The following is a 23816-nucleotide window of genomic DNA, read 5'->3' as shown; positions in this document are numbered from 1 at the left end:
GCATTCTCAAAAATCCCCCCATTTCACTGATTAGGAACATTAACTTAACAGACCAAGATTCAAAATTTTGTTGAATTACTAAGATTCAAGCTAGTAGCTTCACCAAAATAAACATTCAGCAGATAATATTGGACAAACAGCAAATGTGACTGAATGCAGCGTGGCTCAATAAACCTCTTTACAGGTGGTTAAAAATCTCTAATCCAAATCAAACCTATTCTATTCAGTTTCTCCACCTGTTGAGAGTGAAAATGTTCCACGACCGTCGACCGCTGGGGAAGATGGCAAACTAGCCAGTGTCAAAGGTAGAGGGTGGGGCCGCTGCCGCGGGACTGCCGTCCGCCCTCCCCCGCCGTATTCCACCTATTAACCAACACACAAATGGACTACTGGAAACCAATGCAATCATGTTTGATATAAAGTTTAGAATATGAGCATGCGAATAAGTAAATGTCACATGCTTAATCAAAGATATCATAAAAAGTTCTCTTGCATATGTTGGACAATGTCTTCTCCATTGAGAATGGGCAATCCATGTTACTCCCAGTGGAGCCATTGGCGGTAGTGATCTCCCTGTATTGACATAATGATCCAAGATAAGTCAAGAGAGAGATGATAATGAAGCAGTAAAAAATGCACAATGAAATGCATAGCCCACCTTGCATTTACTGAGGATGAAATTAAAAAGGCAATTTTCCAAATGGAACATAACAAGGCTCCGGGTCCTGATAGATTTCCAGCTGAGTTTTACCAAGTTTTTTGGAATGTTATTAAATCTGATTTGTTAGATCTTTTTAAAGAGTTTCATAATGGTACTTTGCCTTTATTCTCTCTTAATTTTGGTACTATCATTCTTTTGCCTAAGTGTATGGAGGCCATGAAAATCCAGCAATATAGGCCTATCTGCTTACTTAATGTTAGGTTTAAAATTTTTACCAAAGTTGCTACTAATAGAATTATTGGAGTGGCACAAAAGGTAATTAGCCCTACTCAAACTGCTTTTATTCCTGGGAGAAATATTATGAAAGGGGTTGTTATTCTTCATGAGACTATACATGAATTGCATCGTAAAAATAGTAGTGTAATCTTTAAGATTGATTTTGAGAAAGCGTACGACAAAGTTAAATGGTCTTTTGTTCAACAGACATTGAGGATGAAAGGCTTTTCACATAAATGGTGTCAATGGATAGCTTCTTTCATTCAAGGTGGTCATGTTGGTATTAAAGTAAATGATCAAGTTGGAAATAACTTCCAAACCTATAAAGGGCTTAGGCAAGGAGATCCTCTGTCTCCGATTCTTTTTAATATCGTGGCTGATATGCTAGCTTTACTAATTAAGAGGGCTAAAGATGCTGGTCTGTTAAGTGGGGTAATACCTCATTTAGTGGATGATGGTTTATCTATTTTGCAATATGCTAATGATACCATCATATTTTTGGAGCATGATTTACAAGAAGTCAAGAATTTGAAATTGATTTTATCAGTGTTTGAAAAGTTGTCTAGCTTGAAAATAAATTTTCACAAAAGTGAATTATTTTGTTTTGGTCAAGCAAAGAAATATAATGATCAATATTCTAATATCTTTGGCTGCAAGCTAGGTTCTTTTCCTGTTAAGTATCTCGGTATTCCAATGCATTTTAGAAAGCTTGGCAATAAAGATTGGAAGATTATCGAACAAAGAATTAAGAAGAAACTTAGTAGTTGGAAAGGAAAACATATGTCTGTGGGGGGAAGATTGGTTTTGATTAATTCTGTTCTATCAAGTTTGGCTATGTTTATGATATCTTTTTTTGAGATTCCAAAGGGAGTTCTTCAAAAAATTGATTATTATAGATCACGTTTCTTTTGGCAAGGTGATGATCATAAGAAAAAATATAGACTAACAAGATGGGATATAATTTGTCAACCCAAAGACCAAGGGGGTTTAGGTGTTCATGATTTGGAGATCCAAAATAAATGTCTTTTGAGTAAATGGTTGTTCAAGTTAATAAATGAGCAAGGGGTTTGACAGGACTTATTGAAAAGGAAGTATCTCTCCAACCATTCTATAACTCAAGTTGATAGGAAACCAGGGGATTCTCATTTCTGATCAGGTCTCATGAAAGTTAAAAATACTTTCTTGAATATGGGTTCCTGGATTGTGAATAATGAGGAACAAACTAGATTTTGGAAAGATAAATGGATAGGTAACGTGACTTTTAAAGATAAGTATCCGTCTCTATATGCCATTGTTCGAAGGAAGAATTATTCAATTGCTAATGTTATGAGATCTGTTCCGTTGAATGTTTCTTTTAGGAGAGCTTTGGTTGGTCAGAATTTAACAAATTGGCATAACTTGCGTGCTTCTATTGTGCATATTCAGTTGAGTCAACTGAATGATTGTTTTAGATGGAATTATCATCAAAATGGTCAATTTACTGTTCGGACAATGTAACGTTATGTGGCCCCTCCAAAGTGTTGTCCATGTCATCCAAAAACTAGTTGAAAATACATCATAACTATGAGAGGATGTCAAACACAAACAAAACTAGAGGACTCCAAAATTCTAAGAGATAATGCAAATTATTCTGACTCGTAGTATTTTTTTTTCACTTCTCCAGCTGAATAAGGGCTAAGAAGCTGTGTAAATACCAGGACTCCATCAATCAAAGCTTTGGCATTCTGCACTTGCTTCGTGAGATGACTGATTGCCTTCGAAATAACCTTCTTAAAAGGCTCAGCTTGAACAACTGGCAGTCTATGGCAGTATGCAATGCAAATTATCATCAGTCAGAATGCGACAGAAGGGATCTCATTGCAGTACAGGGAAATGTACTATTGCCAAATGCATGGATTAACTAAAGTGCATGTAACACATTAAAACTGATATGCATAGTTGATTTTTTATGTATCTTTAATGTTTGATAGTCCAGAACACTTCATCGAATGGTGTTTTTCTAGCTTTGTGACATAAAGTAGACAAGAATTGTTGGATCTAAGGATGTGTCAGAATTCGAAAAGCAGTACCTTATCTCAAAATTATATGTGCATCTGAAAGTTTGAAGAGAAGCTAATAGTTTAGTATACTTGAAGTCACATGGCCTTAAACGTCCTGAGCTCATATCACATATACGACAGGCCCACCTGTAACACATCAAAATTTTCATTTTGTGTTATGAGGTGTGCATGTAAGCATGTACTGACTGCAATTTATCCTAAAATATAATAGCTTAACTCAAAATGCAGTTGAGCAGGGCAGAATTTGAAGAGCAGCATCATCGGTTGGCATACGAAAGAAGGAGAATTGTAATACCAGAACCACCATAACACTGAACTACACTAAATTTTTTTCATTTATGTCAACTGATTTGGTGATGACCAGGCTCACCAAGTGATAAAGCTTGATTCAAGTGCTAAGCGGACAACTGACCCCATATAACTTACTTGGAGAAGAATACAAAGTACAATAAAATCATCAGGCGTTAGGCCCAACCAAGTTGGAGTAGGCTATAGACAGAACGCAAGCCGAACCACATGAACCAAAAGGAAAAAGGAAGAACTAAGAAAGTAGAAATGGTACTAGTTAAAAAAAAAGTGATTTTCTAGCTCATGGTTCTAGAACATGGACAGTTAAAGAAGGAACCAAAGTAATGTAGGAAAAAAAATAAGGGAGAATTGTATTTATACCCCCACTTTCAATCTCAATTGTGATTTTGCCCTTACTTTTTAGGGTTTGCAGATTTACCCCTGTTTTTTTCTAAACGAAGTCACCGTTTGCCCCTACTTTAAACGGTAGTTTGGTGGTCACACAATATCGAGTTAAAGAAATATAAATGAAAAGAGAAAAAATATTTAGGAAATATGGGATTCCCAATCTACCCTTGAGTAAATATGTTTGGTCAGATTTGTTCTTCCACACCAAGGAATCCCCAAACTCTAGGGGAGAAAGAGCAGGTGGCGGAGGCGGCTCCGGCGAGCCAGCTCGGCAACACGAGCAGCAGGCAGCAGCGGTGGCTCCTTAGCATGCCTCGACGCGAGCAGCAAGCCCTGGCAGCCGCTCCTCGGCAGTGTCATGAGAAGCAGGCGGCGGCGGCTCCTAAGCACACCTCGATGCGATGTGCTTCTAAGCGCACCTCGACGCGAGCAGCAAGGCGCGTTGGCGGCTTCACGAGCAGAAGGCAGCAGCGACATCTCCTCGACGCTAGCAGCAATTGGCAGTGGTGACTCGCAGCGACACGAGAAGCAGGCCACGGTGGCCGGTTGTCGACGCGTGCAGAGTAAGCCTCCTACTTCAGTCTTCCAGATGCTATTGGTTCTCTTTTTCTTCCAAACATACTTTCTTGTGTGCACATCTTGATTGATCTTAAGAACAAACAAACTATAATATTGATGTATGTATCAACTTGGTTTTGCAGTTAGAGAAGCATTTGGACAGGCAAATACAGCTTGGAGTGGAGCACATGAGCAGGATGTAGCAGCATCGCGAGACAACGAGAGATTAGTCAAGAAAATGTTGTGTACAAGTTAGTTCCAAGTTTCATGTACAAGGGGTAAAAACACAATTATTTGTTCAGAAGGGCGGGCAAATCTGCAATAGAAGCAAGGATATAAATGTCTTTTGGTACTCAACTTAACACCGTTAACCCAACCATCCAAAGTAGGGGCAAATCTATTCTTCGTTTCAAAGAAAACAAGGGTAAAAATGTAAACCCTAAAAAACGAGGGTAAAATCACAATTGAACTTCAAAATAGGGGTAAGAATGCAATAGCCCCAAAAAAATAAATAGTGGAGCACCTTCTTGGGCTGTAAGAAATATGAATGAGCAGTCTCTCATCAACACCAGTGCCATACAAAGGAGCAACCTGAGAAACAGCTCTAAGAACCTGGAAAATAGAAGAAGCAAATTATCCATTACATACAGGTCCATGCTGGTATCATTGGAAAAGAAGGGCGTGGATGCGAAAACAAAAGAAAACGGCATGACATAAAGATGCAACCTGACTCCCAAAACCCATAATATCAATGGAAGGAGAAGTTGGTACCTGTGATAAAACAGCAGGGGAAGTCGCTTTGAACGAAGCTTCTGACGCCCATATGTAAATACCTATGACGGTCATTCCTCCAAGAAGCATCCTCGAGACCTGTGCATTGATAGAAGATGATGTATTCAGATGTTTCCAAGAAAAAATAGGGGAAAGGGGGTCCGCATCTTACAAAATCGACCCACGTAAAGTAGGTATCATGAGTAAGATACTAAGGGGGTTCGCACCTTGCGATTGTAAAGTAGCACCCCAAGGTTTTGAGTTCAAATCTCTACATGAGCGAATTTTAGATTGGGTTATTTGAGGGCTAAGTTCCCTGTTTAATACGCTAAGTTCCTAATTTAAAAAGGCTACATATATCTGGTTGGGCGTAGAGGCCAGGGAAAAAATACCCTTCTCTAAAAAAATAAAAAAAAAAGGGGGTTCCGATTTGCAATACTATGGTGTTGTGATTGTTACAGGAGATAGTCAGATTTTGATATAGGAGAAAGACAATAAAAGGATGGCAGAGTTTTGGCATTGTGATACTACTTACAACTAGTAGTAGTAGCAAGGAACGTTAGTTGTTGTTACCTGGCGCGCGTGCTCGGCGACCCAGTCGACATCGAAGTCGAGCGACGAGGAGGCGTCGGAAGAGGCAGCTTTGGCGGCCTTGGGGTTGGGGGCCGCGCGGAGGAGGGAGCAAGCGGGAGCGCCGGAATCGGTGGGCGGCGTGGGGATGAGGGAGTAGGCAAGGGCACGGTCGGAAGAGGCGCTGAGCTTGCCGACGACGAGCCCCACCTGAGATTGTCAAGATCAAGATTAAGATCAAAATCGAATGAATCTGGCGATGGCTGCGGCTGCCGGCGATGAGAGAGTAGGGGTAAACCTGAGCTGGAGAGGCGGAGGCGGAGAGGGTTTCCTCCAATGCCTTGAGCTGCGCCTCCTCGCCGACCACTGTCTTCACCATCCTCTCCACAATCCAGATCCCACCTCTTCTCTTCTCTTCTCTTCTCTTCTGGGGAGGGGAAGGGTTGCCGGTGGGAAAGCGACGCCGCCGATGGGGGGAGCAGCGGAGAGGGAGGCCGTTGCGGCTCAGCGGAGGAGAGAAGAGCGAAAGGACACGTGTTCCGCTCTGTTTCTCTCGGCTCCGCTCTCTCGGGTCCACTTGGGCCGCATTAGCTTCATGGGCCGAGCATGTGGACACTAGGCTTGGACCGTACATTTTGTGCCGGAAAAAGTACACCGAAGGTCCCTCAACTTGTTATCGAGTTACAAAATCGTCCCTAAACCGTAAAACCAGATATATGGCATCCCTCAACTTACAAAAATCATTACTTTAGATCCTTCAATGGTTTTGACCCCTGTTTTATCCGACGTGGTGGTTGAGTCAGCGTGGGACCCACGTGAGCTCCACATGCTAGCGTGGCCACAGCAGCCTCCTCTCTCTTTTTCCCTCTTCTCTCCCTCATCTATCTCTCTCCCTTCTCTACGAGGCGGGAGAGCAGGAGGGCGTCTACGGCCGGCGACGGGCGACGCGGTGGCGGTGGGGGGAGGAGCGGTGGGGGAGGGGCGGCACGCGAGCGGTGGAGGAGCAGCACGTGGGCGGTGGGGAGATGAGCGGCGCACAGGCTCCCCCGCCGGCCGTTGCCCACGAGGCCCACGAGGCGGCAGCTAGGGGACGAGCTGCGAGCGGGCTCGACTTCGACGACAACAATGACGGCCACTGTCGTCGAACTCCTCTAGGTCTAACGGCGACGGCAACTTCGCTGGGTCTAAGCCGATGGTCACCGCCACCCAACTCCACTCCACCAGCCCCCACTCCTCTCCCCTAGCCACCATTCATCTGCCTCGTGGGCCTCGTGGGCGGCAGCAGGCCAGGGAGCCCGCGCGCCGCTCCTCGCCCCGCCGCCTACACGCTCCTCTGTAACAGCCCTAGGTTCATAACTAGGTATTTAGAAGTGCTTTTGTTGTCCTTTAGATTTCATATTTACTATATTGCAATTTGATCATAGGCGATGACAAAGTTAACTCTAATCGGTAAAATTGAAACCACTTCTATTTGAACAATAACTTGAACAGAAGTGTACATGTATAATAATTTATTAAAATACTAGTTTATTTATCATCAACAAATATAAATGTTGTGGAATTTTTACTCTCTGTTTTGGCCTCCTAAAAATTCAAACCAACTTTCAGCCTAACCAATTTCATCTTTTCACCAGAATTAAAATATTTCGAATTTTTTTAGTGAAACTTTGAAAAATGGAAACTAGGTGTCCAGGTCTATCTCCACACCAAAGGATAAAACTATATCACTATTATTTCTTGAACTAACTGAGTGTCATATTGGAAGATGTGTAAAATTGCTGAAAATTCCTGAAATCTGCCCAAATTCTTGTTCCACCTCTATTCCAGCCCTTACCTCTTATACCACCACGAGTTGGGCCCACTTGTCACTGACCTTGGGTGCCTTTTTAGCCCAAAACCCACCCTTGGGCGTTCTCCCCACCTCAGGACATAAGGTGAGCAGAAAACCCCTTCTTCTTCCTCCCCTTTCACTTCCCTTGCTTGTTCTTTCTTTTCCTCCTCAAGCTGAGCTCCCAACTCACTTCTCCTCCCCCAAATCCCATCAAAGAACCCAAACTCAAGCTCTGCATATTAGACCATAACAATCCCCATCATCTAAGCTTTTCATCCATCCCAACATCTTGCACATGCATGGAGAGTTGAGAGAGATCGAGAAGGAAGAAGAGAGTGGTGGTTTCAACCTGCAGGGCTGCAGCAGCAGCATTTTGTTTTCCTCCATTTGGTGAGCTTCCTTTTCATCCATGGTGCCTCTTTTGAATTCCCTCCATATTGAACATCTATAGCAACGTTCTATAGGTTGTCCACTCCATTGCTGCAGCTAGAAGGTGGCTGTAACTCACCCCGAGTTCATCTCTTTTGATTTCGGTTGAAGAAGCCCTAGGCAGCGTCTCTTGCCGTCAGCCCAAGACCTTGCTCCATCTCTTGCCATCAGCCCGAGACCTTAGCCTCGCACGACCCTATGTCCAGGTTGCTGCGATGTGAGCGAAGTCCAGTGGAAGTTGGAGAAAAGGGGAGTGAAAATAGAAATCGATTTCTGAGATAGCTTTTGAGCTGAAAGAGGTACGCGCTTTAAAAATTCATAACTAATTCATATGAACTCTGAATTCAGTGAACCAAATTTCTGTGGATTAAGAAAAACGTGATCTTCAATGTTGTAAAATAAAAATGACCAACTTTTGTACTGGTTTTCCCACTAAAAATATAAATAGCTATATGTATCCCTTATGTGGTCTAGCTCTTAATAAATTCGTAAGAAATTATTGGTAAAAGCTAAAATTGTGAAACTAATTTTGTTGAGCTTATATTTTAGTACTCTTTGCTGTTGTGTGTTGTTTTTGGCAAAACTACCTCTTAAATCATGTTTAGGAGTTTATTTAGCATTCCTATGTTTTTAACTTGTAAAATCCATAAATAAATAATGACAACACATATAGCTGTGAAATAATTTTTCTTAGGACCTGTGAGTGATGTACTTTATTCTAAGAATAATCATTATTATGAAAACTTGGTTTGTGTTGCAAGTTGCCTGTAATGCTCTAAAGAAAACATTAATATTTACAGAACTGCCATTTTCAGCACCTGAAAGCTTGTCATTTTCATATCTCCCAAACTATAAGTGATAATCTAGTGATTCTTTCACCTAAATTCAAGTTAACATGTGCTCTACCCACTATATTTATTTCATAATTTATTGATCATTTTGCATGTGCATGTTTATTTGGCTCTTATTCGCACATTGCTTCTTTTCGATAGATTCGGAGTTTCCGGAGAGTAACGAGCCATATCCCGAGGAGGATAGTGGCTACCCTCAGCAACAAGGCAAGCACCTAAGCATATAGAACCTATGTTTTCTCTAAAAAATGATTTGGTTGCAATCTATACGTGTATATATATATATATATATATATATATATATATATATATATATATATATATATATAGATATATATGCATGCATGCATTGCCTAGATATTAATATTGTCGGTTTATGGTGTACGGGTAGAACCTATTTATGCATTTAGTTCTTGTGATATTGCTCTCCTTATACCCTATTACCACTGGTTGGGATTACTTGGGATGTCTTATTCATTAATGCTTAGCCATGCTTAGTGCTAATAGAACTATAGGGATGGACAATGCTATTAATTGTGGTATATAGAAAACATGTATTATTGGGTATAAAACTTGAGCACTTACACTAAATAATGGTTGATGAAATATGTTGGACTTGGACGGGTGATAGGGCGATGATGGGAGGTGGGTTTCCCCTGATGCAAGTAGCCCCGTCTAGGTCGTTAAGGACCGAACATTTTGACATCTATTCAAGTACCCTTTGTACTTACCACATGCCTTATTTGGGACCGGCTTGTCCTTTACTAGTTCTACTGTGATCATTTATACCACGTTGGAGAAACGTGAGGGCAGGTAGCCCTTTGGAGGGCCTCGGGTGCCTATGTTGGCCGGGGGTGCCTCCCGCGTGGCGTGCCCGCCTTTGTCACACCACACACGCACGTGATTGAGTCGTCGGGAACCCCGGCGTGGTATAGGTGGTTGGGGTGGGATTAGGAAAGGCATGTAATGAGCTTGTATCACTTGCGTAACGCACTTGACGGGGTGTGTAGCTTTTGATCCTTGTTCATTTTGTGTGGGTCCAGTTGTACACCTCTGATCAGAGTATAATCTATTCGAATAGCCGCGTCCTCGGTTATGGACATTGCTTAATGTGTATCTCACTCATGTTAGCATCAAATATAGATTATTATGGATGGGATTATGTTTGATGGTGGTGTTGGCATGTTGTGCCATGTTGGTACGGACTTTGGTAGTCTATGGTTGATGATGAGAGAGCCGTTTGGGCTCATTTGCTTGTACATTTCAGAATTATATTCTTGCTGTCCATAAATTAAAATGATGCTAGATTTACTTGTCCTTACTTATTTTACTCATTAATTGCTCAATAAAATTAGCTTTATGCAAATGTTAAACCTAGAGACCCACTATAGGCTAGAAAGCTTGCATACTTCTCTCTCCCTTATGTATATATAATTTTGGGTAAGACTTGCGAGTACAATCTTGTACTTAACCCGGTGTCTGCAATTTCAGGAGAGGATTCCGGTTATGAGTTATGTTTCTTATGTGGTCATTGCTCTGCCGAGGGCGGCGAGGGCAATGAGTGATCCCTTGCAGCTTGGCTCTTGCCCGGTTGGTTTGCCCTAGTGGGGTTGTGGTACCACCGGCTTTATCTTTTGCTTATGAACTCTATTTGAGACTTCCGCTGCTATATTTATGTGTTGTATGTTGGGACCTCGGACCCTATTATGTGTCATGTACCTCGCTGCACTTTAACACTATTATGGTACTTGCTATGTTTATTAATTGCTTGCGATGAAAGTGTGAGGCTAGTCGCATTCCTGGGGACTAGCTAAGCATGAGTAACGGGTTTTGACTGCTTAAGATAATTGGGGATAGCGCTTTGGATCGAGTCACTGGGGTATGCTTTTGGTCGCCACCTTCGAGTGGTTGACGGGCATATGACGTGGTGGACTGGCAAGCTATCTTACGGTTATGTCTTGCGCTCACTACTCGACATTTCGGTTATTATAACAGAAGGTTGTCAACCGTGATCATGGACACATTGAGGACGAGTGGCTATTTATGCTTGTATGGATCCCACTTCTCCAATAGTATGTGGTGGTCGCGTTGGACACTGGATGGTATAATACTCGGGGTGTCCACAGCGGTTGGTATTAGAGCAATGCCGACTGTAGGCTAGAGCTAAGTTGGCAATTTGAAAATGATTTGCAAAATATTCAACTTGAGTCGATTGTGAAAATCTTAGTATGTGTGAATCCTTTTTACTCCTCATCTCATTCTAGTGTTCTTTCTCACCTTATTCTCAGATTTTCCACTCATCTTGGTCTAATTTGGTTGACAAAATAAATTTATTACTTCCCCCATTCGAATATTAGACTGATAATGTTGAGGGAATTAAACTTTAATTCTCAGTTTGTAAGTACAATTAAAATGTGCAATAGTCACTCTAAAATGGTGCCTTGCTGTTCCTCATGTTGCTCTTAGTCTCCCAAAATTTTTTGACAAATTATGAACATGTTTTAAACCTCCAAAATGTCAAATAGCCAAATCTGGAATTTCTGCAACAGTCTGTAATCAAATAATTCTCCAGGACAAACTACTCACTATTTTGCTCGCAAAATCTTTCTGAGCTGGGCAACTACTCCAGGAACAACCACAAAAATGTTCAGAATTTTATCACTTCTGTAGCCCTCTCTAAAAATTCGTAAAGTGGCTGCTGTTTGGCAACCTAAGAAATTTCAGAACCTTGTTTTGGAAGAAGTAAAATATACCAACGTAAAAATTTGACCAAATAGATTGCAAAAGTGTACTCCTAGCTGAGAGACGCTCGATAGAAATGTGTCATATAGCAGTAGCGGCCAAGTTGCAGTGTTGGTTTATTTGAATTTTCATGTTCCGGCGATTGATACGCTTTTGGCCCGCTATGTTGATCGCAATTGGAAAACTATTTTGGTTTATTGCTTCTTGTTCGAGCTTTAGTATAGGATGAGCATGATTGATTCTTAATGCTTCTTATTTGGTTGCCTCATATCATGCTAACATAACTTGTCGCATTTGTATATAATTGAATTGTGCATTTTTATTGTGCATTGAAATTAATTATGCAAACATGGACTTAGCTTCGCATGCATTTATATTGTGCATTCATATTAAGTCGGTAACCTAAACTTAATATTAAGTCGGTAACCTAAACTTAGTTTATTATGTACGATGCGTGCTAACTTTCAGGCCATTATCAATCCTTAGTTGCAACCATCACTAATTATGTTTAATCTCATATCCATAGGATGACTCGTCCCAGCACTCGCTCTCAATCCCATGATGCTCCGGAGGGTTCCCGAAGCCGTGGTGATGAACCGCCACCTCCTCCTACCATGGCTGAGGTTCTTATGGCCGTGGAGCGCAACCGTGAGGCTCAAAACGCCGTCCTTCAGCAAATCGCAGCAAGTGTAGCCGCTACCGCTGCCCACATTGCCCAAGGTGCGGGCGGTGGTGGACACCATGCCACCGGGGGACTCGCTGAATTTCAGCGTACTCAACCTCCGGTGTTCACTCGCTCCGATGATCCACTTGATGCTGATGATTGGCTTCGCACCATCGAGCGGAAGCTCACATCCTCCCCCTACCGCCCGCCCGCAGCTCCTCCCCCTACCGCCGCCGCGTCATCCATCGCCGACTGCCGACGCCCTCCTCCTCTCCCGCCTTGCACTGTCGGCCTCGCAGAGAAGGGAAAGAGCGAGAGAGATGAGGAAGGGAGAGAAGAGGGGAAAAGAGAGAGGAGGCTGATGTGGCCATGCTGATATTTTGGTCCCACGTTGACTCAGCGACCACGTTAGATAAAACCGGGGTCAAAACCACCGAAGAATCTGAAGAGAACGGTTTTATAAGTCAAGTGATGTCATATATATCTGGTTTTACAGTTGGGGGACGATTTTGTAACTCGATGACAAGTTGAGGGACCGAATAATTTTTCCTTTTGTGCCAGGCTTCGGCTTTTAGACGGGCTGCACCGCATGCAAGCTACCGGACCAAATAAGTTTTCTGTTGTTTTCCCGGCCTATTTAAATATATTCGATTACATAATCAGTTTTTACACCTTTGGATGATTTAAATTTTGTGAGAAAAATAAGATGAATATTACTCATGCATATTATATTATTTCTAGATTAGTGGAACTGAATTTAGTTTGATTAATGTTGATCGTGTTAGTAATCGTGATGTTTATTCCTTTCTCATTTCTCCTCGGGGTGATTTGAATTAGGATTTTATTATTATTCATGACTGTTTCCTTTACCATTTTCTGACTAATTTTGATATTGTTAAGTATTTTCATTCCTATCATTACGGTGTTTGTTTCTTGATTGCGTCTGTCAAGCGGTGATGTGGTTTAGGACTTTACTGTACTGGCGATTATCTCTGTTGTCATATAGATAACCACGTCACGTCGAAAGTCGTAGTTCTCTCAACAGTAGTTGGAAGTAAATACAATTGTATTGTTTAGTAAAAAATTTTTGGATCCCCTTTTTACATTGCCCTAGGGGGCTACTTATAGCCCTATTATAGACTCTCCCATTTTAGGGTCTGGGGTTTACAGGGAAATTTACATAGTTACCCTTATAATAGGGACATCTTTATGGGTACACACAGTGTCTTTTGCTTATATAGGCTCTTAATGGGCCAAATATTTCGGCCCAACCCTTGGCGAAGCCTTCGGAAGGTGTGTTGGCCCGCTAGGCTTCCTTCTGGTGAGATCTGATGCCTAGAGAAACCCGTCCCTATCGTGGCAAGGCTTTCGCCCTAGACCTTCGACCGTGTCTTCTCATGGCTAGTCTGTCTTTGGCGAGGCTCTTAATCTCCACGCCACGGCTTTCGCCATGTGGCTTTCGCCCATGCCGTCTCTTCGATCTTCGCTGATTATCTCCGGTTCGTGCCTTTGATCGTCTCTAATTTTGGTAGGCCCGGCCGAAGGTCCTCGTGATACACCTCCAATAATTTCATTTCATTTTTCAATAGAAATTTGTTGCATATACCTTAATATTAATATACACATAATGTCTTACCTCACAAACCTTTTTCAATAGAAATAAACTTGCCGAAATTAGATTTTTTTTTTTGAAGTATGGCCTTGCAATAAGATCTACTGATTAGAGTCCACACGCCATCTGTCGTCCGCGCGTGGCAAGACTCTACTCCACGCTAATCCATGTACGATTTTGAAAGTAAGATCGTGTGCTTGCCATGAGGGTTGAGAGAGAGAGAGCATCCTAAGTCTACATCACAGTGTTTTTTTTGCCTGTCCTGATTATTATTAGGTTTTGTGGTCAATAGTTAGGCCAATGAAAGATCTTATTGGTCTTGAAACAGTAATAATATACATGTTTCAGTGTGTCGGTTCCTTCTACCCGTAGCGAAGTACGGGTATTTTTTTTTTGCGGGGGGAAAGAAATATATTACTCACTCATAAAGTTCTCGCTTAATAAATGTGAGATAAGATTACAACTCTCTCCCAACCAAAATCCAGCAAGAAAATCAGCTCTAGCCGTATTTGCAAGATGATGGCTAATGCAATTCTGGCTACGACATATTTTCTTAATAGAAATCACCCTTTCACCCACCAGCAGATGCCTCGCTTCATGAATGATGTTGGCTAGAACAGAAAAATCTCTACCGGTACCCTGCAGAAGCTGGACCACTGAGGCACAATCTGTTTCCACCTGAATCGGAAGCAAAGTCCAATGGATCGCCAGCTTAAGCCCTTCAACACAGGCACGCAGCTCTGATTCTAGCGGGTTGTTGCATCTTTCAAGGGGTTTGCAAGAAGTGAAGATGATATCACCAGCGCTATTCCTGAGGATCATTCCAAGACCCCCCTTACCGGAGCTAGCGTCAAAGGATCCATCCACATTTAATTTCATCCAGCCATCTTTTGGTCTCTCCCAGCATGGTTGGTGATTGTTAAGCACTCGATATTTAGGCCCTCCTTTCAGAGGTACAGTCCTCACCACATGCTTTCCTTTTACCAGGTCAGCCTGAGGAGCTTGTCGGATCTGGAACAGTAAATCGACATAGCTCTGTATAAATCTCTGTGACGTCTCCGTCGGCGGGGCTGACTTGCCATGTATTAGCTCATTCCTCACGTACCAGTTGCGCCACAGAGTCATCAAGAACATGGCCTGTTCATATTCTGGAATTTTTTCAAGGCAATCAAACAGCCAAAACCTTCCTAAAACAGAGGCCTTTATATCTACTGAAACACTCCCCGATTTATGCATACATGACCAAAGCTGGCTAGCTTGAATGCACCTGCAGAGAGCATGAGCATCGTCTTCATTTTCCCTGTCGCAGATTTGGCACATATCAGATTGTTCCAATTTCCTCTTCTTTTTATTTACCATGGTCGCCAGGCAGTTGGAGGCCACCCTCCAAGCAAAGATTTTGACCTTTTGAGGAACCTTGCATTTCCAAATCATCTCCCATGCTTTGTTAATATTATTTGTCCCAGAGCTAGAACTTTCTTCTATATTCACTAACTGAGCTGCCAATCTGTAAGCGCTTCGAACTGAGAACATACCGTTTTTATCAGGGTGCCAGGCAATGAAGTCTTCCTCCGATCTTGAAGAAATGCAGATGTTCAGTATAACCTCTGCATCCAAATTATGGAAATACTGATGGATTTTCGGCACATCCCAGGAAATTAGCTATCATTGATGAAATGTTCCTCATTTCATTTAACCTAAAAAGATAATATCAAAACGTGGTATTGTATATAATTACAAAGTATGTAAAGTACATACTCCCATCATTTTCTTAAAATAACGTCCTGTATAAGAAACGTGTTTTAATATTTGACGTCCGAATACAACTTAAAAAACCTTTTTCCAACTTTGCTTCCCGACCATATACATCAGCAACGCCGCCGCCTGTGCCGCTCACGACGTGGGGTCGCCGGCTCGCCGCACCGCGCGCCCGTGGCTTCCTGCCTCCTCCACGTCCATTGCGCGATGTGGTCTCTGTTCTTCGTCGACAGGAAGCAGCAGTTCAGGTGCCTCAGTTTGTAGCTTCTCAGAGAACATTAGCCGGAGTTTTGAAGTTCTGAAAAAATCCCAGTCCTGCCAAGAGTTTTGAAGCAGTTCGTGCCAAGTGAAGTCCCAGGCTTGGCCTAAGTTTGAACCACCACCAGCAGATTCCAACATGCCAAGAACTGAATGTGAATTGACTGAATGTTCCTGAATGTACTGAGGTTATGGAGTACTTTTTTTAATGAATATTGAATTGAGATTGTAAATTGAGTACAGTAATTAATTGTGTCAACTGAGATTACTGAATCTTGAGTAAATGTGAATCGACTGAATATTCCTGACTTTACTGAGATTACAGAGTAGGAGTAATTTTTTGACTGAATGTAAATTGAGATTACTTTTTTTTTGACACAGAATTGAGATTACTCGATGTTGAGTATTCCTGTATTAGGAGCAGATCAGCTTCAGCAGACAATTTCTGGGAGTAAATGTGACTGAATTAAGCAGATAATTGTGAAGTAAGCCTATATTAGTTGCCTTGAACTGGAGTACTCCATTCAGTTCAGTAGCACCGGAGTAGATGTGGTAAAGATGTTTTAGAATCAGATGTGATAAAAGTATTGCACAAAGATAAATGCGACTGAATTCAACTGACACTTTGTTGAGTAGAAGCCACATAGATGCCGAGTACCTAAGCTAGAAGAATATTGGTCTGAACCATGGTTAAGCTCAAAAGATTCAGACCGACGTCCATACTGATTCAAAGACCAAGGTTCACACCAAGATCAACTTAATAGAAACACATATTCTACTGATTCAAAGACCAAGGTTCAGACAAATATGATTATTTCCATTCTCATTCTCAGGAACTTTATACTGATTCAGAGACCCAGGTACAAATATGATTATTTTGTTCGCATTCTCAAAAATCCCCCCATTTCACTGATTAGGAACATTAACTTAACAGACCAAGATTCAAAATTTTGTTGAATTACTAAGATTCAAGCTAGTAGCTTCACCAAAATAAACATTCAGCAGATAATATTGGACAAACAGCAAATGTGACTGAATGCAGCGTGGCTCAATAAACCTCTTTACAGGTGGTTAAAAATCTCTAATCCAAATCAAACCTATTCTATTCAGTTTCTCCACCTGTTGAGAGTGAAAATGTTCCACGACCGTCGACCGCTGGGGAAGATGGCAAACTAGCCAGTGTCAAAGGTAGAGGGTGGGGCCGCTGCCGCGGGACTGCCGTCCGCCCTCCCCCGCCGTATTCCACCTATTAACCAACACACAAATGGACTACTGGAAACCAATGCAATCATGTTTGATATAAAGTTTAGAATATGAGCATGCGAATAAGTAAATGTCACATGCTTAATCAAAGATATCATAAAAAGTTCTCTTGCATATGTTGGACAATGTCTTCTCCATTGAGAATGGGCAATCCATGTTACTCCCAGTGGAGCCATTGGCGGTAGTGATCTCCCTGTATTGACATAATGATCCAAGATAAGTCAAGAGAGAGATGATAATGAAGCAGTAAAAAATGCACAATGAAATGCATAGCCCACCTTGCATTTACTGAGGATGAAATTAAAAAGGCAATTTTCCAAATGGAACATAACAAGGCTCCGGGTCCTGATAGATTTCCAGCTGAGTTTTACCAAGTTTTTTGGAATGTTATTAAATCTGATTTGTTAGATCTTTTTAAAGAGTTTCATAATGGTACTTTGCCTTTATTCTCTCTTAATTTTGGTACTATCATTCTTTTGCCTAAGTGTATGGAGGCCATGAAAATCCAGCAATATAGGCCTATCTGCTTACTTAATGTTAGGTTTAAAATTTTTACCAAAGTTGCTACTAATAGAATTATTGGAGTGGCACAAAAGGTAATTAGCCCTACTCAAACTGCTTTTATTCCTGGGAGAAATATTATGAAAGGGGTTGTTATTCTTCATGAGACTATACATGAATTGCATCGTAAAAATAGTAGTGTAATCTTTAAGATTGATTTTGAGAAAGCGTACGACAAAGTTAAATGGTCTTTTGTTCAACAGACATTGAGGATGAAAGGCTTTTCACATAAATGGTGTCAATGGATAGCTTCTTTCATTCAAGGTGGTCATGTTGGTATTAAAGTAAATGATCAAGTTGGAAATAACTTCCAAACCTATAAAGGGCTTAGGCAAGGAGATCCTCTGTCTCCGATTCTTTTTAATATCGTGGCTGATATGCTAGCTTTACTAATTAAGAGGGCTAAAGATGCTGGTCTGTTAAGTGGGGTAATACCTCATTTAGTGGATGATGGTTTATCTATTTTGCAATATGCTAATGATACCATCATATTTTTGGAGCATGATTTACAAGAAGTCAAGAATTTGAAATTGATTTTATCAGTGTTTGAAAAGTTGTCTAGCTTGAAAATAAATTTTCACAAAAGTGAATTATTTTGTTTTGGTCAAGCAAAGAAATATAATGATCAATATTCTAATATCTTTGGCTGCAAGCTAGGTTCTTTTCCTGTTAAGTATCTCGGTATTCCAATGCATTTTAGAAAGCTTGGCAATAAAGATTGGAAGATTATCGAACAAAGAATTAAGAAGAAACTTAGTAGTTGGAAAGGAAAACATATGTCTGTGGGGGGAAGATTGGTTTTGATTAATTCTGTTCTATCAAGTTTGGCTATGTTTATGATATCTTTTTTTGAGATTCCAAAGGGAGTTCTTCAAAAAATTGATTATTATAGATCACGTTTCTTTTGGCAAGGTGATGATCATAAGAAAAAATATAGACTAACAAGATGGGATATAATTTGTCAACCCAAAGACCAAGGGGGTTTAGGTGTTCATGATTTGGAGATCCAAAATAAATGTCTTTTGAGTAAATGGTTGTTCAAGTTAATAAATGAGCAAGGGGTTTGACAGGACTTATTGAAAAGGAAGTATCTCTCCAACCATTCTATAACTCAAGTTGATAGGAAACCAGGGGATTCTCATTTCTGATCAGGTCTCATGAAAGTTAAAAATACTTTCTTGAATATGGGTTCCTGGATTGTGAATAATGAGGAACAAACTAGATTTTGGAAAGATAAATGGATAGGTAACGTGACTTTTAAAGATAAGTATCCGTCTCTATATGCCATTGTTCGAAGGAAGAATTATTCAATTGCTAATGTTATGAGATCTGTTCCGTTGAATGTTTCTTTTAGGAGAGCTTTGGTTGGTCAGAATTTAACAAATTGGCATAACTTGCGTGCTTCTATTGTGCATATTCAGTTGAGTCAACTGAATGATTGTTTTAGATGGAATTATCATCAAAATGGTCAATTTACTGTTCGGACAATGTAACGTTATGTGGCCCCTCCAAAGTGTTGTCCATGTCATCCAAAAACTAGTTGAAAATACATCATAACTATGAGAGGATGTCAAACACAAACAAAACTAGAGGACTCCAAAATTCTAAGAGATAATGCAAATTATTCTGACTCGTAGTATTTTTTTTTCACTTCTCCAGCTGAATAAGGGCTAAGAAGCTGTGTAAATACCAGGACTCCATCAATCAAAGCTTTGGCATTCTGCACTTGCTTCGTGAGATGACTGATTGCCTTCGAAATAACCTTCTTAAAAGGCTCAGCTTGAACAACTGGCAGTCTATGGCAGTATGCAATGCAAATTATCATCAGTCAGAATGCGACAGAAGGGATCTCATTGCAGTACAGGGAAATGTACTATTGCCAAATGCATGGATTAACTAAAGTGCATGTAACACATTAAAACTGATATGCATAGTTGATTTTTTATGTATCTTTAATGTTTGATAGTCCAGAACACTTCATCGAATGGTGTTTTTCTAGCTTTGTGACATAAAGTAGACAAGAATTGTTGGATCTAAGGATGTGTCAGAATTCGAAAAGCAGTACCTTATCTCAAAATTATATGTGCATCTGAAAGTTTGAAGAGAAGCTAATAGTTTAGTATACTTGAAGTCACATGGCCTTAAACGTCCTGAGCTCATATCACATATACGACAGGCCCACCTGTAACACATCAAAATTTTCATTTTGTGTTATGAGGTGTGCATGTAAGCATGTACTGACTGCAATTTATCCTAAAATATAATAGCTTAACTCAAAATGCAGTTGAGCAGGGCAGAATTTGAAGAGCAGCATCATCGGTTGGCATACGAAAGAAGGAGAATTGTAATACCAGAACCACCATAACACTGAACTACACTAAATTTTTTTCATTTATGTCAACTGATTTGGTGATGACCAGGCTCACCAAGTGATAAAGCTTGATTCAAGTGCTAAGCGGACAACTGACCCCATATAACTTACTTGGAGAAGAATACAAAGTACAATAAAATCATCAGGCGTTAGGCCCAACCAAGTTGGAGTAGGCTATAGACAGAACGCAAGCCGAACCACATGAACCAAAAGGAAAAAGGAAGAACTAAGAAAGTAGAAATGGTACTAGTTAAAAAAAAAGTGATTTTCTAGCTCATGGTTCTAGAACATGGACAGTTAAAGAAGGAACCAAAGTAATGTAGGAAAAAAAATAAGGGAGAATTGTATTTATACCCCCACTTTCAATCTCAATTGTGATTTTGCCCTTACTTTTTAGGGTTTGCAGATTTACCCCTGTTTTTTTCTAAACGAAGTCACCGTTTGCCCCTACTTTAAACGGTAGTTTGGTGGTCACACAATATCGAGTTAAAGAAATATAAATGAAAAGAGAAAAAATATTTAGGAAATATGGGATTCCCAATCTACCCTTGAGTAAATATGTTTGGTCAGATTTGTTCTTCCACACCAAGGAATCCCCAAACTCTAGGGGAGAAAGAGCAGGTGGCGGAGGCGGCTCCGGCGAGCCAGCTCGGCAACACGAGCAGCAGGCAGCAGCGGTGGCTCCTTAGCATGCCTCGACGCGAGCAGCAAGCCCTGGCAGCCGCTCCTCGGCAGTGTCATGAGAAGCAGGCGGCGGCGGCTCCTAAGCACACCTCGATGCGATGTGCTTCTAAGCGCACCTCGACGCGAGCAGCAAGGCGCGTTGGCGGCTTCACGAGCAGAAGGCAGCAGCGACATCTCCTCGACGCTAGCAGCAATTGGCAGTGGTGACTCGCAGCGACACGAGAAGCAGGCCACGGTGGCCGGTTGTCGACGCGTGCAGAGTAAGCCTCCTACTTCAGTCTTCCAGATGCTATTGGTTCTCTTTTTCTTCCAAACATACTTTCTTGTGTGCACATCTTGATTGATCTTAAGAACAAACAAACTATAATATTGATGTATGTATCAACTTGGTTTTGCAGTTAGAGAAGCATTTGGACAGGCAAATACAGCTTGGAGTGGAGCACATGAGCAGGATGTAGCAGCATCGCGAGACAACGAGAGATTAGTCAAGAAAATGTTGTGTACAAGTTAGTTCCAAGTTTCATGTACAAGGGGTAAAAACACAATTATTTGTTCAGAAGGGCGGGCAAATCTGCAATAGAAGCAAGGATATAAATGTCTTTTGGTACTCAACTTAACACCGTTAACCCAACCATCCAAAGTAGGGGCAAATCTATTCTTCGTTTCAAAGAAAACAAGGGTAAAAATGTAAACCCTAAAAAACGAGGGTAAAATCACAATTGAACTTCAAAATAGGGGTAAGAATGCAATAGCCCCAAAAAAATAAATAGTGGAGCACCTTCTTGGGCTGTAAGAAATATGAATGAGCAGTCTCTCATCAACACCAGTGCCATACAAAGGAGCAACCTGAGAAACAGCTCTAAGAACCTGGAAAATAGAAGAAGCAAATTATCCATTACATACAGGTCCATGCTGGTATCATTGGAAAAGAAGGGCGTGGATGCGAAAACAAAAGAAAACGGCATGACATAAAGATGCAACCTGACTCCCAAAACCCATAATATCAATGGAAGGAGAAGTTGGTACCTGTGATAAAACAGCAGGGGAAGTCGCTTTGAACGAAGCTTCTGACGCCCATATGTAAATACCTATGACGGTCATTCCTCCAAGAAGCATCCTCGAGACCTGTGCATTGATAGAAGATGATGTATTCAGATGTTTCCAAGAAAAAATAGGGGAAAGGGGGTCCGCATCTTACAAAATCGACCCACGTAAAGTAGGTATCATGAGTAAGATACTAAGGGGGTTCGCACCTTGCGATTGTAAAGTAGCACCCCAAGGTTTTGAGTTCAAATCTCTACATGAGCGAATTTTAGATTGGGTTATTTGAGGGCTAAGTTCCCTGTTTAATACGCTAAGTTCCTAATTTAAAAAGGCTACATATATCTGGTTGGGCGTAGAGGCCAGGGAAAAAATACCCTTCTCTAAAAAAATAAAAAAAAAAGGGGGTTCCGATTTGCAATACTATGGTGTTGTGATTGTTACAGGAGATAGTCAGATTTTGATATAGGAGAAAGACAATAAAAGGATGGCAGAGTTTTGGCATTGTGATACTACTTACAACTAGTAGTAGTAGCAAGGAACGTTAGTTGTTGTTACCTGGCGCGCGTGCTCGGCGACCCAGTCGACATCGAAGTCGAGCGACGAGGAGGCGTCGGAAGAGGCAGCTTTGGCGGCCTTGGGGTTGGGGGCCGCGCGGAGGAGGGAGCAAGCGGGAGCGCCGGAATCGGTGGGCGGCGTGGGGATGAGGGAGTAGGCAAGGGCACGGTCGGAAGAGGCGCTGAGCTTGCCGACGACGAGCCCCACCTGAGATTGTCAAGATCAAGATTAAGATCAAAATCGAATGAATCTGGCGATGGCTGCGGCTGCCGGCGATGAGAGAGTAGGGGTAAACCTGAGCTGGAGAGGCGGAGGCGGAGAGGGTTTCCTCCAATGCCTTGAGCTGCGCCTCCTCGCCGACCACTGTCTTCACCATCCTCTCCACAATCCAGATCCCACCTCTTCTCTTCTCTTCTCTTCTCTTCTGGGGAGGGGAAGGGTTGCCGGTGGGAAAGCGACGCCGCCGATGGGGGGAGCAGCGGAGAGGGAGGCCGTTGCGGCTCAGCGGAGGAGAGAAGAGCGAAAGGACACGTGTTCCGCTCTGTTTCTCTCGGCTCCGCTCTCTCGGGTCCACTTGGGCCGCATTAGCTTCATGGGCCGAGCATGTGGACACTAGGCTTGGACCGTACATTTTGTGCCGGAAAAAGTACACCGAAGGTCCCTCAACTTGTTATCGAGTTACAAAATCGTCCCTAAACCGTAAAACCAGATATATGGCATCCCTCAACTTACAAAAATCATTACTTTAGATCCTTCAATGGTTTTGACCCCTGTTTTATCCGACGTGGTGGTTGAGTCAGCGTGGGACCCACGTGAGCTCCACATGCTAGCGTGGCCACAGCAGCCTCCTCTCTCTTTTTCCCTCTTCTCTCCCTCATCTATCTCTCTCCCTTCTCTACGAGGCGGGAGAGCAGGAGGGCGTCTACGGCCGGCGACGGGCGACGCGGTGGCGGTGGGGGGAGGAGCGGTGGGGGAGGGGCGGCACGCGAGCGGTGGAGGAGCAGCACGTGGGCGGTGGGGAGATGAGCGGCGCACAGGCTCCCCCGCCGGCCGTTGCCCACGAGGCCCACGAGGCGGCAGCTAGGGGACGAGCTGCGAGCGGGCTCGACTTCGACGACAACAATGACGGCCACTGTCGTCGAACTCCTCTAGGTCTAACGGCGACGGCAACTTCGCTGGGTCTAAGCCGATGGTCACCGCCACCCAACTCCACTCCACCAGCCCCCACTCCTCTCCCCTAGCCACCATTCATCTGCCTCGTGGGCCTCGTGGGCGGCAGCAGGCCAGGGAGCCCGCGCGCCGCTCCTCGCCCCGCCGCCTACACGCTCCTCTGTAACAGCCCTAGGTTCATAACTAGGTATTTAGAAGTGCTTTTGTTGTCCTTTAGATTTCATATTTACTATATTGCAATTTGATCATAGGCGATGACAAAGTTAACTCTAATCGGTAAAATTGAAACCACTTCTATTTGAACAATAACTTGAACAGAAGTGTACATGTATAATAATTTATTAAAATACTAGTTTATTTATCATCAACAAATATAAATGTTGTGGAATTTTTACTCTCTGTTTTGGCCTCCTAAAAATTCAAACCAACTT

At 42.2% G+C, this 23816-nt stretch overlaps 2 protein-coding genes and 1 long non-coding RNA gene across 7 annotated transcripts; 1 reads left to right on the top strand and 2 right to left on the bottom strand.

Annotated features, from left to right (window-relative positions):
• Positions 1-44: 44 nt before the first annotated feature.
• On the bottom strand, positions 45-6101 carry LOC136353616 (uncharacterized). Of its 3 annotated transcripts, none has more exons than XM_066304645.1 (7): positions 5891-6101; positions 5596-5802; positions 5023-5121; positions 4775-4863; positions 3007-3123; positions 2632-2737; positions 45-573 (listed from the first exon to the last, which is right to left on the bottom strand). In XM_066304645.1, the coding sequence occupies exons 1-7, from the start codon at positions 5969-5971 to the stop codon at positions 538-540; spliced, it is 735 nt and encodes a 244-aa protein (XP_066160742.1). In that variant the 5' UTR covers positions 5972-6101; the 3' UTR covers positions 45-537. The 3 variants fall into 3 exon arrangements, with proteins under 3 accessions (XP_066160742.1, XP_066160743.1, XP_066160741.1); XM_066304644.1 differs by lacking the exon at positions 45-573 and adding an exon at positions 2298-2477; XM_066304646.1 differs by lacking the exon at positions 2632-2737.
• A 1473-nt stretch (positions 6102-7574) lies between these two features.
• Positions 7575-10467, top strand: LOC136353480 (uncharacterized). The gene is made up of 4 exons (XR_010736842.1): positions 7575-7813; positions 7888-8151; positions 8845-8910; positions 10195-10467. It is a non-coding gene; the product is annotated as an uncharacterized lncRNA (long non-coding RNA).
• A 6197-nt stretch (positions 10468-16664) lies between these two features.
• Positions 16665-22721, bottom strand: LOC136353615 (uncharacterized). Of its 3 annotated transcripts, none has more exons than XM_066304642.1 (7): positions 22511-22721; positions 22216-22422; positions 21643-21741; positions 21395-21483; positions 19627-19743; positions 19252-19357; positions 16665-17193 (listed from the first exon to the last, which is right to left on the bottom strand). In XM_066304642.1, exons 1-7 carry the CDS (start codon positions 22589-22591, stop codon positions 17158-17160), a joined length of 735 nt encoding a protein of 244 aa, XP_066160739.1. In that variant the 5' UTR covers positions 22592-22721; the 3' UTR covers positions 16665-17157. The 3 variants fall into 3 exon arrangements, with proteins under 3 accessions (XP_066160739.1, XP_066160740.1, XP_066160738.1); XM_066304641.1 differs by lacking the exon at positions 16665-17193 and adding an exon at positions 18916-19097; XM_066304643.1 differs by lacking the exon at positions 19252-19357.
• Between the last annotated feature and the right edge of the window lie 1095 nt (positions 22722-23816).

Source organism: Oryza sativa, chromosome 10, assembly GCF_034140825.1.
Source record: "Oryza sativa Japonica Group chromosome 10, ASM3414082v1".
Lineage (NCBI taxonomy): Eukaryota > Viridiplantae > Streptophyta > Magnoliopsida > Poales > Poaceae > Oryza > Oryza sativa.
This window is presented reverse-complemented; position numbering and strand designations above follow the sequence as displayed.